The 12,500-nt window shown below is 40.5% G+C and overlaps 1 protein-coding gene across 3 annotated transcripts in view; it reads left to right on the top strand.

The window, feature by feature from the left end:
- The window catches only part of LOC123515556, a 1,160,229-nt gene that overhangs the window by 916,667 nt on the left and 231,062 nt on the right, over positions 1-12,500 (top strand). For 2 of the 3 annotated variants that reach the window (XM_045274292.1, XM_045274290.1), the window contains one exon: positions 4,334-4,783. The exons of the other annotated variant lie outside the window; for it this stretch is intronic. In XM_045274292.1, coding sequence (XP_045130227.1) covers positions 4,334-4,392 — 59 coding nt within the window. In that variant the 3' untranslated portion in view covers positions 4,393-4,783. Of the gene's footprint in view, positions 1-4,333; positions 4,784-12,500 lie in introns of those variants that run through there. 3 annotated transcript variants of the gene reach the window in all.

The raw sequence follows: 12,500 nt of genomic DNA, 5'->3' as shown, positions 1-12,500 counted from the left end.
TAGTAGTAGTAGTAGTAGTAGTAGTAGTAGTAGTAGCAATGAAGAAAACATTCCTTTTCAAACTTGTAACTAATACATGTAGAAAAATTCGTGGTTTAGCTCAAGTGAAATCGATAACAAAAAAAAAAAAATAAGTGAATAGATAAATAGATAAATAAACAGGAACACACACACACACACACACACACACACACACACACACACACACACACACACACACACACACACACACATACGGATACAGCATGACTTAAGTGGTGCACGTGTTGAGCAATGAAGAGGAAGGTGTGTCGCCATCACCACCTGCAGCGCCTCCTCCTCCTCCTCCTCCTCCTCCTCCTCCTCCTCCTCCTCCTCCTCCTCCTCCTTCTCCTCCTCCTCCTCCTCCTTGCTCGCTTAGTAACGACAATGAATGGGTGTAATGTACACTTATTATTACAGTTTGGTGTCTATTCAATGTTTTCCTGTACATAGATGGCACTTTTTTTTTTTTTTTTACATAGTCACTTGGATGTCAGAGAGAGAGAGAGAGAGAGAGAGAGAGAGAGAGAGAGAGAGAGAGAGAGAGAGAGAGAGAGAGAGAGAGAGAGAGAGAGAGAGAGATTATGCAGGAGAGAAGCCAGCCACGGGAAACAAAATAAAAAAAAAGACCCACTTGAGTGCTGGTTCCCTAAAAGAAAAGTAAAGAGTTAGCTAAAATTAAGGAAAAAAATGTCTTGATACCTCCCCTTTAAGGAAGTCAAGTCGTAGGAAGGCGGAATTACAGAAGCAGGCAGGGAGATCCAGAGTTTACCAGTGAAAGGTATGAATGATTGAGAGTACTAGTTAACTCTTGCGTTAGAGAGTTGGACAGAATACAGATACATTACCATCACATCCTCGCGTAAAACAGAGTGGCGAGCGCTGGGGATTGTCGCGTCACTCAAATACTTAACGTGCTTGCTCACCCCAGACACAAGTGTTCTGAGCGCCTGGCGTGGGAAGACGACCCGCTAGACAGGCCAGACAGTACGAGGAAGGAAGGGTGCGTGTGATGCCCGCCTCGCACTCCACGCAGGCCAAGTGCAGCAGTGGCAGCTTGTATGCACTTGTCTCTTATGAACACTTGTGTCATGGGGAGTTTTACGTGCTGGCCTGGTGAGAGGTTAAGACTCAGACAAATGTTAGATAGTGATATGTTACTTGTAAATAGTAAATAGGGAAGTAGATAGATGTGATAGATGAATTGATAGGGTTAGGTAGTAGTAAATAGGTAAATGTAACGAACACACACACACACACACACACACACACACACACACACACACACACACACACACACACACACACACACACACCCGGTAGCTCAGTGGTTAGAGCGCTGGCTTCACAAGTCAGAGGACCGGGGTTCGATTCCCCGGCCGGGTGGAGATATTTGAGTGTGTCTCCTTTCACGTGTAGTCCCTGTTCACCTAGCAGTGAGTAGGTACGGGATGTAAATCGAGGAGTTGTGACCTTGTTGTCCCGGTGTGTGGTGTGTGCCTGGTCTCAGGCCTATCCGAAGATCGGAAATAATGAGCTCTGAGCTCGTTCCGTAGGGTAACGTCTGGCTGTCTCGTCAGAGCCTGCAGCAGATCAAACAGTGAAACACACACACACACACACACACACACACACACACACACACACACACACACACACACACACACACACACACACAGATAATAAACTGACTCCTAGCGGGTAATTATAATCCATAAGAATGTGAGGAGCCTTTTTTCAACACGGGAACCAATCTGGTGAAGGGCTGGAGGTGTTGTGGCGGGGAGGGACAGAAAGACGACTTCATGGCTTCAGGGCTTCAGGGCTTCATTAGTACTACAAGTGTTCAGCGCCCGTATTCAGAAATGCCTTCCTCTCTCACTACTGTAATTTTCCAAGGCCACACAGACAACTGGCTCGGTTTTGAAGACAGTTTCTCCTATTAGCACTAGAAATCTTGCCTGTCCATCACTAGAACCATGGAAATAATCTTAAAAAACGCTTTATTCTCTAACTAAGACAATTTTGAAGGTCACATACACAGCTAGTTCGGTTTTTAAGACAGTTTTTCGTATTAGCAAGCTCGAAATCTTGCCAGTCCTTCACCAGAACCATGGAAATAATCTTAAAAACGCTTTATTCTCTCACTATACGACAATTTTCCAAGGCTACAGAGACAACTAACTAGATTTTCAAGACAGTTTCTCCTTTTAATAAGCTAGAAATCTTCCCAATCTATCACCAGAACCATAAAAATACCCTTAGAAACACGAGTATCTTCAACGGATGCCTTTGGAGAACAGTGACGGTGAGAGAGCAAAGCGTTTCAGAATACGGGCCCAGGGTTCAGGTGAGATAGGAGCCAGGATCGTGGAGAAATTAAGTCATTTTTCTTATCCTAGACACTAAAAAGGGAAAGCAAAAGGAGCAAACGAAAACCTACAGATAAAAAGGCAATCCTCCACCTTGCTTCTCTTCTCTCACCCAAAGCAGCACAAGAATTCCACATTTTAACGGTTTCTTTTTTTTTATTTTTAGGTTTTCAAGACATTTATCCCTTCATTTTAGCTTTGGAACTACACGGGGACTGGCAAATAAGTGGCTTTATTTTTCTTGTTTTTCTTTATCCTTGGCTAGTTTTCCCCACCTACATACGAAAAAGTACATGGGATTAGGGGTTCAGGGGTTCAGGCGGAGAAGAAGGTTGTACCCTGAAGGAAATAACCTGAAGGAATCTTGTGTCTTGGGTGTTCTCTTCGTATCCAGCGGGCACTGTGATGAATAGGGCGTGTTGGTGGTGCTGAGTCTGCGTTGTGTGTGTGTGTGTGTGTGTGTGTGTGTGTGTGTGTGTGTGCCGGAGTGCCTGAGTACGTGGAAAGGTGGGTATCTAGATATGTCTGGAGATGTGCGAAGCTGAATGAGAGTACGTGGAAGTGTACGGGTGCCTGAGAGCGCCTGGAGAATGCCTGGGGAGTATCTGGGGAGTGCGTGGGTAAGCCTGAGGGGTGTCTAGGGGTGCGTGGGAGCTTGTCAACGCAGCAGCGGAGGTGAGAAATTACGGCGGTATTGTGAGGCAGCCACGGGTTGGGGAGGCGGCGGGTGGTGAGGGATGGTCGTGGTTCCTTCCTATACTGTTCCTTCCCTCGTGTTTTCCCCGCCGTACCCAACGTTCGCTGGTCACAAGGGCGCTGCGGGGAGTGGAGGGCGGCACGCGGTACAAAGGACGCCATGGTTGGGGAGGTTGCTGGCCCAGTGCTGTGTCTTATATTAGATTCTCCTTCTTCCTGTGTTTAAAGATACGCCGCTCAAATACGTGTCATTTTTTTTTTTTTTTTTTCTTTCCGGTTGGGTTGGGAAGGAAATGCTTTGAGGAAAGGGACGGGAAAAGGTGGCGATTGTGTGTGAGGGGTTAAAAATTTGTTGTTTTTTCTTCTGTAGTTTCTAGTGTTTCTTTTATTTTTTTCATTTTGTTATATATATGAATTGTTTTTCTCTTTCCCTGTTCGCTTTTTTTTTTTTCTTATATATCTTTCTCTATTAACTTCTTCAGTACTGGGACGCCTTTTTACCTTGAGTTTTGGGTGTGATTAGACAGACGATTTTATTTACATTAGGAAGGGTCTATGGAGGTCAGAAGATTAATGGCCACAGTCTTCACTATTTTAATCCCCACGTAAGTTTCTGGAGCTGTTTAAAATCACCAGATAGTAACCAGAATAAATATGAAAATGTGTTGTGGTACTGAAGTAGTTAACTGTGTGTGTGTGTGTGTGTGTGTGTGTGTGTGTGTGTGTGTGTGTGTGTGTGTGTGTGTGTGTGTGCGCGCGCGTGTGGTATATAAAACAATGTATACATGCAAGTAGAGTTATAAAAGAAAATATATATTCTTTAGTTTATATTTTATCCCTTCAGGTTGTTCGTGTCTCTCAATATGTTGTACCGGATCATAAACAGTGTTGCTTTAGTGTTTCAGATTATACAAACTTGTTCTTTTTACGAGTTTTTAGTCAATGGAAATTTACTGAGTTTATGTATTCATCTCTAGCTATGCATCTATTTATGTTTGTACCTATCTATATTTATCTGTACAGCTATATCTATTTTATCTCTCTATCTATCTATCTATGCATTTATCAACCTGCGTATATATTTCTATCTGTTCATCCATATATGCAATTATCTTATCATTTATATACTGTGTGTGTGTGTGTGTGTGTGTGTGTGTGTGTGTGTGTGTGTGTGTGTGTGTGTGTGTGTGTGCGTGCGCGCGCTAGCTTCTATGTCATTAACGTTGCTTTCTTTTCTCCCACAGGTAAGATGCAAACTATGGACGAGTACCAGACTAAGGCGTTACAGGGAGGTGCTTCGTGACGGTATGTGCCATGGATGTGCAGCCAAATGAATATTCGCTGCCACACTGCACACTTCACAAAGACCATGAGGAGATGACAGGTTCCTTCTATTGATTGGGTTTATTTGCAGTGTACAAAAACCACAACTTGACAGCTTAATAACAGTTCTTCCTTCAGTGATCAGGGTCAGTAAGCAATACGAGAGAATGGGGTGAAATGATGATAATTTGTTGCCCGCTTAAATGAAAAATAAAAAATTAGATTAGAAAATAGATAAATATAATACGGAAATGAATAAAAAAAAAGAACATAGAAGAGGTTCCAAAAAGGTAATAAGCCAACACACGACAGTCTCTCTTCAAAAATAGGAGGGAATAGAGTGAAATAATGAATATAAATTGTTACCACTAGAAAATAAATAAATGAATAGATAAATAAAGTGCAGGAATTGAAAATATGTATTAAAAAAATAGCATAAAAGAGGTTGTAACAAGGCAATAAGTCTACACACGACGCACTCTTTTTAAAACATAAATCCATTTCATATTCGATTCATAAATTTGTTTGATATTTAAAAATAATCTGCCTATTGAGTGCACGAGCCACCCGAACATTGAGTCTCTTGTATTACAGTCATTTAAACCCGTATTTGAAAACCTCTTACTTGTATTTCCTTTAACTTGTTTTCCTTTTAGTCATGAACCAAATATGTAGTGAATAGGTAAGATATGACGCCAGATACAGTTCTAAGTGGAATTCGATTCAATGCACAGCTTATAGAAACCTTCCCTGCTATTCTTGAGTCCGTATTCTGAAATGCTTTCCTCTCTCACCACGATAATTCTGTAATGCCACACACACAACTAGCCGGGTTTAAAGGACAGTTTCTTCATTTGATAAACAAGAAAGCTTGCCAATCTATCACCAGAAACATAAAAATACACTTAAAAACACGAATATCTTCAACTATAACCTTTGGAAATTAGTGATGGTGAGAGAGCCAGCCTTAACAACACGAGTATCTTCAACTACAACCTTTGGAAAGCAGTGATGGTGAGAGAGCCAACCTTAAAAACACGAGTATCTCCATCTACAACCTTTGGAAAGCAGTGGTGGTGAGAGAACCAAGCGTTTGAGAATACGGGTCTCAGTCCTGGGAAGCTTGGCGAGAGTTGTGGAGGAGGGAAGGCAATGAACGTCTGCACCCAAACGCCAAAACAGTCAAGAGTACTCACTCAGCTTCCCTTATTAAGTGAACATTGCCGCCACCTTGTTATCAGAGCTGCCATATAGAGGAAGTGAAGCAGGAGTTAACTTTTTATCTCGCTCAACCGCCTCGCCTAACCTCAGCCCAGCTCGCCTCGCCTCGCTTTGCCTCCTTGTTGCGTCACTCGGTTTCTTTACGAGTGGGCAGTAAAGCATTCTGTTTTATGAGTGGGCGGTGAAGCGGTCAGCGGCAGGGCGAAAGAGAGCTCTGAGAAACAGGTCGCCTCTCGGGAAAGACACATTACGCATCATGGGGTGTTGTGGCTGTGATACTGTGTGAATGGCTCAATGTTAGTCGCTCGTCACTGTGGTAAGCTGATCATCTCACTTCAAAAGTCAGTTCCAGGAAAGATCAGTGAGGAGCGTTGCCAACTATTTGACTGATGACTATGATGCTTTTTGAATATTTAGATGTAAGTTCTTTTTTAGGTCACCACTTTTGTTACACTAATCCGATCACCGGCAGCGCATACAAGACGACTCCAAGAAACACGCTCTCCAGCCAAGACTAATCTGTGTTATGCTTAATCCACACCGAGCCGCCGTAGTCACGCGGACTGGAAGTGACGTCACCGCGTTCCACTAGTAGTATTCTAATGTCTTCCAGGTGGTATTGCGATTTATATGCTATATTTTGTTCACCTGAATGAATTAATTTTACTTTTTCTTTAAATGTTTTGTTGCCCTTGGCTGTCTTCTCTCCTGCATGAAAAAACAAACAAACAAGTGCGCGCGCATACACACACACACACACACACACACACACACACACACACACACACACACACACACACACACACACACACACACACACACACACACACACACACTTTTTTTTTTAAAGAGAGTGTCGTGTGTTGCCTTATTTCCTTATTGCAACCTTCTTTTTTGTTCTTTTTTTTATTTATTTCCATCTTTTATTCATCTATTTATTTATCTATTTTATTTCAATCTCCACGTAAGTTTCTGAAGCTGTATAAAACCACCAACTAGTAACCAGAATGAGTATGGAAACGCGGTATGGTATTGAAGGAGGTTAAAGTGCCACACGAAGAGAGGTGCTTGTCAACTTATGCTCAGTGTGATGGCTGTTCAGTTAATATCTCAGTCATTCGAGAACTTAAACAAGAGAGAAAGTTATGGAGGAGTATCAGAGGTTAGTGGAGATACGTAGGTAGATAAGATTGATACAGAAAGTGATGGTTTCTTGTGGCTTTCCTTATTTCCCAATGTTCTCATGGTCTGACTATGGATGGAGTGTGGTTCATTTGGCGGGGTGAAGTGGTCCTGGCGGGCTAACTGGCTGGGTGGCTGGCTGGTTGACTTCCTGGCTGGGAGGTTGAACTGTTGTTTGTCTGGCTGTCTGTCTGTCTGTCTGTATGTCTGTCTCTTTATTTTTTCTATCTATCTATCTATCTATCTCTAAATATCTACCTTTATATCTATCTATCTATCTATCTTTCTTTCTTTCTTTCTTTCTTTCTTTCTTTCTTTCTTTCTTTCTTTCTTTCTTTCTTTCTTTCTTTCTTTTTCTTTCTTTCTTTTTTTCTTTCTTTCTGTCTGTCTGTCTGTCTGTCTGTCTGTATGTCTGTCTGTCTGTATGTATGTCTGTCTGGCTGTCTGTCTGGCTGGCTGTTTTTTTTTTTGTCAGTGTCTGTCTGTCTGTCTGTCTGTTTTTTCTTTCTATCTCTGTCTGTCTGTCTGTCTGCCTGTCCATCCATCTCTTTCTGTCTGCCTGTCTATCTGTCTATCTCTTTGTTTCCTTTTCTTTCTGTCTGTCTGTCTGTCTGTCTTGCCCTTTCCTGGCGGTGAGTGGTCTGTCGGCAGTAAGTCCTCATGTTCTGGTCCCGTCGCCACTCTTCAGCCTGGCATAATGGCGCATCGGTCTCGCGCTTCCTTGGCCTTATCAAGCAGCCATCATCCATCAGGGCCTCGTGTAACGCCAATAAATCAGCGTCTCATCCATCACGGCCTGTAGCACATCACCTAATTCCTCCAACTCCGCCATCCATCACCCGCTCCTCTCGTCACTGCTACTTCCTTCCACGCTTCCACTTCAATGTACGCAGCGCTCTTCAGGATAGCTTTCTCTCTCTCTCTCTCTCTCTCTCTCTCTCTCTCGTATTTATCTTATTTTTTATGCGATATCTCTCTCTCTCTCTCTCTCTCTCTCTCTCTCTCTCTCTCTCTCTCTCTCTCTCTCTCTCTCTCTCTCTCTCTCTCTTTTGCTCTATTTTTTTCTCTAATTTTCTGTTGTTCGCCTTCTTTATTTACTTTTTTCTCTTTATTTTACTCTTTTCTCCAGTTTTTTTGTCTATTTTTTTTATCTTCCCTCTATGACACCCCCACACACACGTCACAACATCACAATTTTTTCCGCAGCCACCGTCACTTTCTTACCGCGACGGAGCCTCCAGAGATGTGTGTCCGTCATTTCAAGGCTGTAATAAGTATGCTGTCAGCGAAACACTTGGGTACTCACGCGGACCGACTCTGCTGTACCCATGACCCGTATTCAGAAACGCTTTGCTCTCTCACCACGACTATTGTACTATTGTCCAAGGCCACAGAGATGATTTGGGTGATTTTCAAGAGTGTTTCTATAGTTAATAATGTAGAAATATTGTCGTTCTGCCTCTAGAACAGTAAAAACTTAAAAAAAAAAAAAAAACTCGTGGAAATTTAAAGGTGTTTGAAATAGTGGAGGTGATGCACAGAATGGTTTGAGAATACAATACCATGACTCTCTTATGCACCGTAGCTGTCCTGTTCTGTCCCACAACCGAATAAAGACATCAGACATTTCCAAAGGTCTAGTTGAAGTTACACTGGTTTTCAAAGATGCTATTGCGATTCCAGTGACTGATTAACAAGAATTCTACATTGCTGACAGTAGAAGCACTCTTGTGAAGGCTGCTAATCACCTCTGTGGCCTTTGAAGATTAGCTGTGATGAGTGAGCAGTTCATTTGAGAAGACGGGCCTTAGTAACGCAAGAGTGAGGTTTGGTATGTGTGATAGTGGCTTGGTTCGTATATAATGGAGCTAATGAAGGCTTGGGTTTACTGGCACACGGAATCTTGTTTTTGTTGTTGCAGTTTAAGTTTAGAAGTTAGGGATCATTGTTGTTAAGAGGGTGTCAGCTTTCTGTTTGTTTATATTTTATTGTCTTATTTTTATGTGAAGTGTTTACTGTCACACGTACTCTGTGGTTGTCACTAAGGGAGTTATCACATACTGAGAGAGATGTCAGGGGTTGTTAACTGCTCTGAATCACGTCTCTGATTATTTTTAAAGTGATGACGTATTTTTTATTTATTTTATTTGATTATCTATTTTTTTTTTTTTTTTAGATAGATAGGTCAAATCCAGTATTTAATGTAGCACGAAGAAAGTGTTTTGTCACTCCAAGGAAGAAAGTTGCCAAGTAATAATCTTTAACACAGAGAATCAGGTTTGGTATAATTTCTAAAGCTACGTTGGTCTTAATCTTTAGCCAAGTGGACACTTTTATTCATGTATTAAGCGCCGCACCAACCATTATTTTCTCGCTCTCTTAGACAGCCGTCAGTCATTATTAGCATGATCGGTTCAGTACAATATTTAAAACAACGGTGTCTTCATGTCTGTTGTTGTTAGTAAGTCGTATTTCATGTTTTCTCTTCTCCGCAACCAATGTTTTCTTGTTCTCTAAGATAACTTTCAGTCATTAGCGAAGATAAGTTTCATTTGATATTCAAAACAACGTTAATCTCTTGATGTATTTGGTGTCTGAGTCAAATCACGTTTTTACTTGCCTCTGGAACCACTGTTTTGCCACAGTAAGCAACACGCTTGTGATTGTTCAAGACGAACACGGAGACTCAGGTTTTGCAGCCAGTTTTATTTCTAATTGAGGTAACGTTGTTTGCATCCAGACCCGGAAGAAATATTATAACTTTAGGGAAGAGTCATCTGGAACTTAGACACTCTTCGGGATGCATTGCTGTTTTTTTTAATGAAATTATTATGCTCAAATTTACGACAGAGAAATAGTTATCGTGAACTTAATTGGAGATTTAAGTTCAATATTATGTTTGAAGTGATATTGGTCTTACTGATACAAGTGGCTCGATATAATCCGGTGTCTACTTTTGTGATCATTTATTTCTCACACCCAGCAAGAGAATTGTCACTTTTAACAAGGAGAATCAGGTTTGAACTACATTGGTGTTATCTTTATGTAAGTGGCGGAACCAAATCTGGGGTATACTTTTGTGGTGCTTTATTTGACACGCTCAGTAAGAATACCGTCATTGTTAAGACGGAGATTCAGGTTTCGTAAAATTTTCAATTGACTTTGGCATTATTTCTATATAAGCAGCAAAATCAAATCGTGTCTGATGTTAAGGTGCCTGTTTGGTGCGTCACGCTGGGCAAGCAAACTGTCATTGTTTAGACGGTTATGTATAATTCTAATGAAGAATATCGGATGCTTACTGTCCTGTCGATATGAAGTCTGGTAACAGATCATGGTGAGCATTAAGCGTCGCGTCAGGTTGGGTGTAATGCTTAACGTATCAGTGTAGTCTGTGGCGTTTACTGGAGGAGAATGTTGTTTTGTCACGCTACGTAAGAAAACTTTCATTGCTAACACGAAATATCTGTGTACGTATTATGTGTACAGCGACATTGATCTCATCTTGACGTAAATCTGTGAAGCAAGTGTTGTGTTTACTGCCGTGGTGCATTTGTTTATCTATTAATTTCACCGTAAGTATCAGGATGTTTAGTTAACGTGAGCGAATTACATTTCGTATTATGTTCAGTAACGTTTATCTTATTTTTGATGTGAGAGGGTGATATACTAGATGATTGACTGACTAATGATGTAAGCAAGCTGTGTGCTGACTATTACTACTACATACTGACTAATTGATGTAAATAAGCTCGTTGACTCGTTGATTGACTAACTAAATGATATAAGCAAGCTGTGTGCTGACTATTACTACTGTGTACTGACTAATTGATGTAAGTAAGCTGCGTACTAAGTTGTTAAAAATGCTTAAGGTTTTGTGTGGATTTAAGTAATAATCTCATAATTTATACAGCGAATGAAACATATAACTAAGCAGTAAAGTAATCAAAACAAGAATGAAGGTGTGTATGATTCTTTAGCGACATTTCCCTCGTGTTTTATATAATGGCTGGCTCATATCGTGTCTCCAAACTCGTGGACACATTGTTACGCTAACGAACGCATTGTCAAAAGTTCCTAGCTGCTTTCAACAGGTTTTAGTAACATTTAGGAAGCGTTTCAAAGGCTGATTTCATGGTCGTGATAGTTCAACAAGGCTCCTGCATCATCAAGGCAGTAAAAAAGCACCTGTAAAAATTCTAATATGTGTCTGCGGGTTTTATGAATTGTCCTAATGAGATGTGATACAACGGCGAAGAGTAAAAAAAGGGCCATTGTTAACAAGAAGAATTAAGTGTCATTTAATATCCTAAACACTTCTATATATTTTTTAACATAATTGCTGGTCTTTGATGTGATTTGTTTACTGGATATTTGTAGACTCTAAATAGTGTTTAAAGGGAGAGGAAATCAAAACGTTTAATAATACATGCTTAACCGCTTCATTACTGGGACAGTTTAACCTTGAGATTTGTGTACGATTAGACCATTTTATTGACATTAGGAATGGTCTGTGGAGGTCAGAAGATTTATGGCCACAGTGTTTACTATTTTAATCTCCTACATAAGTTTCCGAATCTGTATAAAACCATCAAATACTAAGCAGAATGAATATGGAAATGCGTTATGGTGCTTTAGGGGTTAAGTTTACTAAGGAAAAAAATGCATAATTAACACGAACACTAATATTTCTATGTGACTTTAAAGACAATATTGTTCGCATTTTTACATAACTGAACTGCGGGAGCCTTTGAAATCTTACCCGGATAAAAAAGAAAAGAAAATTGCTTAGATACACAAACGTAAGTAAAAAAAAAAAAAAAATGAATCGTTAACACAAAAAATAACATTTCGTATCAAAACAACATTGCTTCCATTCTGTACCTAGCGTGGTCAATGAAGGGAAATGAAGTTAATGCCCCAGGGAATCATGTTTTTTTTTTATGCTTTTTCTCTTATATAAGAGGGGGATAACTAATCAAGGGCAAGATAAAACAAAAATAGACGCCCTTAGTTGTCAGTCCCCCTGCAAGTCCTAGAAAGTTAGCCAAGAGAAAGGGATAGATGCCTTGAAACGTCGCTCTTAAATGCATTCATGGGAAGTTGGAAATACAGAAACAGGCAGGGAGTTCCAGAGTTTACCAAAGAAAGGTATGAATGATTGAAAATATTGGTTAACTCTTGCATTAGGTAGGTGGACGGAATAGTGGTAAATAATTGAAAGAGTAATGGCTAACTCTTGCATTATGGAGGTGGACAGAATAGTGGTGAAAAGTTGAAAGAATGATAGTTAACTCTTGCATTAGGGAGGTGGATAGAGTAGTAGTGAAAGATTGAAAAAGTAATCGTTAACTCTTGCATTAGGGAGGTGGACAGAATAGTGGTGAAAGATTTAAATAGTACTGGTTAACTCTTGTATTAGGAAGGTGGACAGAATAGTGGTGAAAGATTGAAAGAGTACTGGTTAACTCTTGGATTAGGGAGGTGGACAGAATAGTGGTGAAAGATTAAAATAGTACTGGTTAACTCTTGGATTAGGAGGTGGACAGAATAGTGGTGAATGATTAAAATAGTACTGGTTAACTCTTGGATTAGGGAGGTGGGCAGAATAGTGGTGAAAGATTAAAATAGTACTGGTTAACTCTTGTATTAGAGAGGTGGACAGAATAGTGGTGAAAGATTAAA

Source organism: Portunus trituberculatus, chromosome 39 (assembly GCF_017591435.1).
Source record: "Portunus trituberculatus isolate SZX2019 chromosome 39, ASM1759143v1, whole genome shotgun sequence".
Taxonomy (NCBI): domain Eukaryota; kingdom Metazoa; phylum Arthropoda; class Malacostraca; order Decapoda; family Portunidae; genus Portunus; species Portunus trituberculatus.
This window is presented reverse-complemented; position numbering and strand designations above follow the sequence as displayed.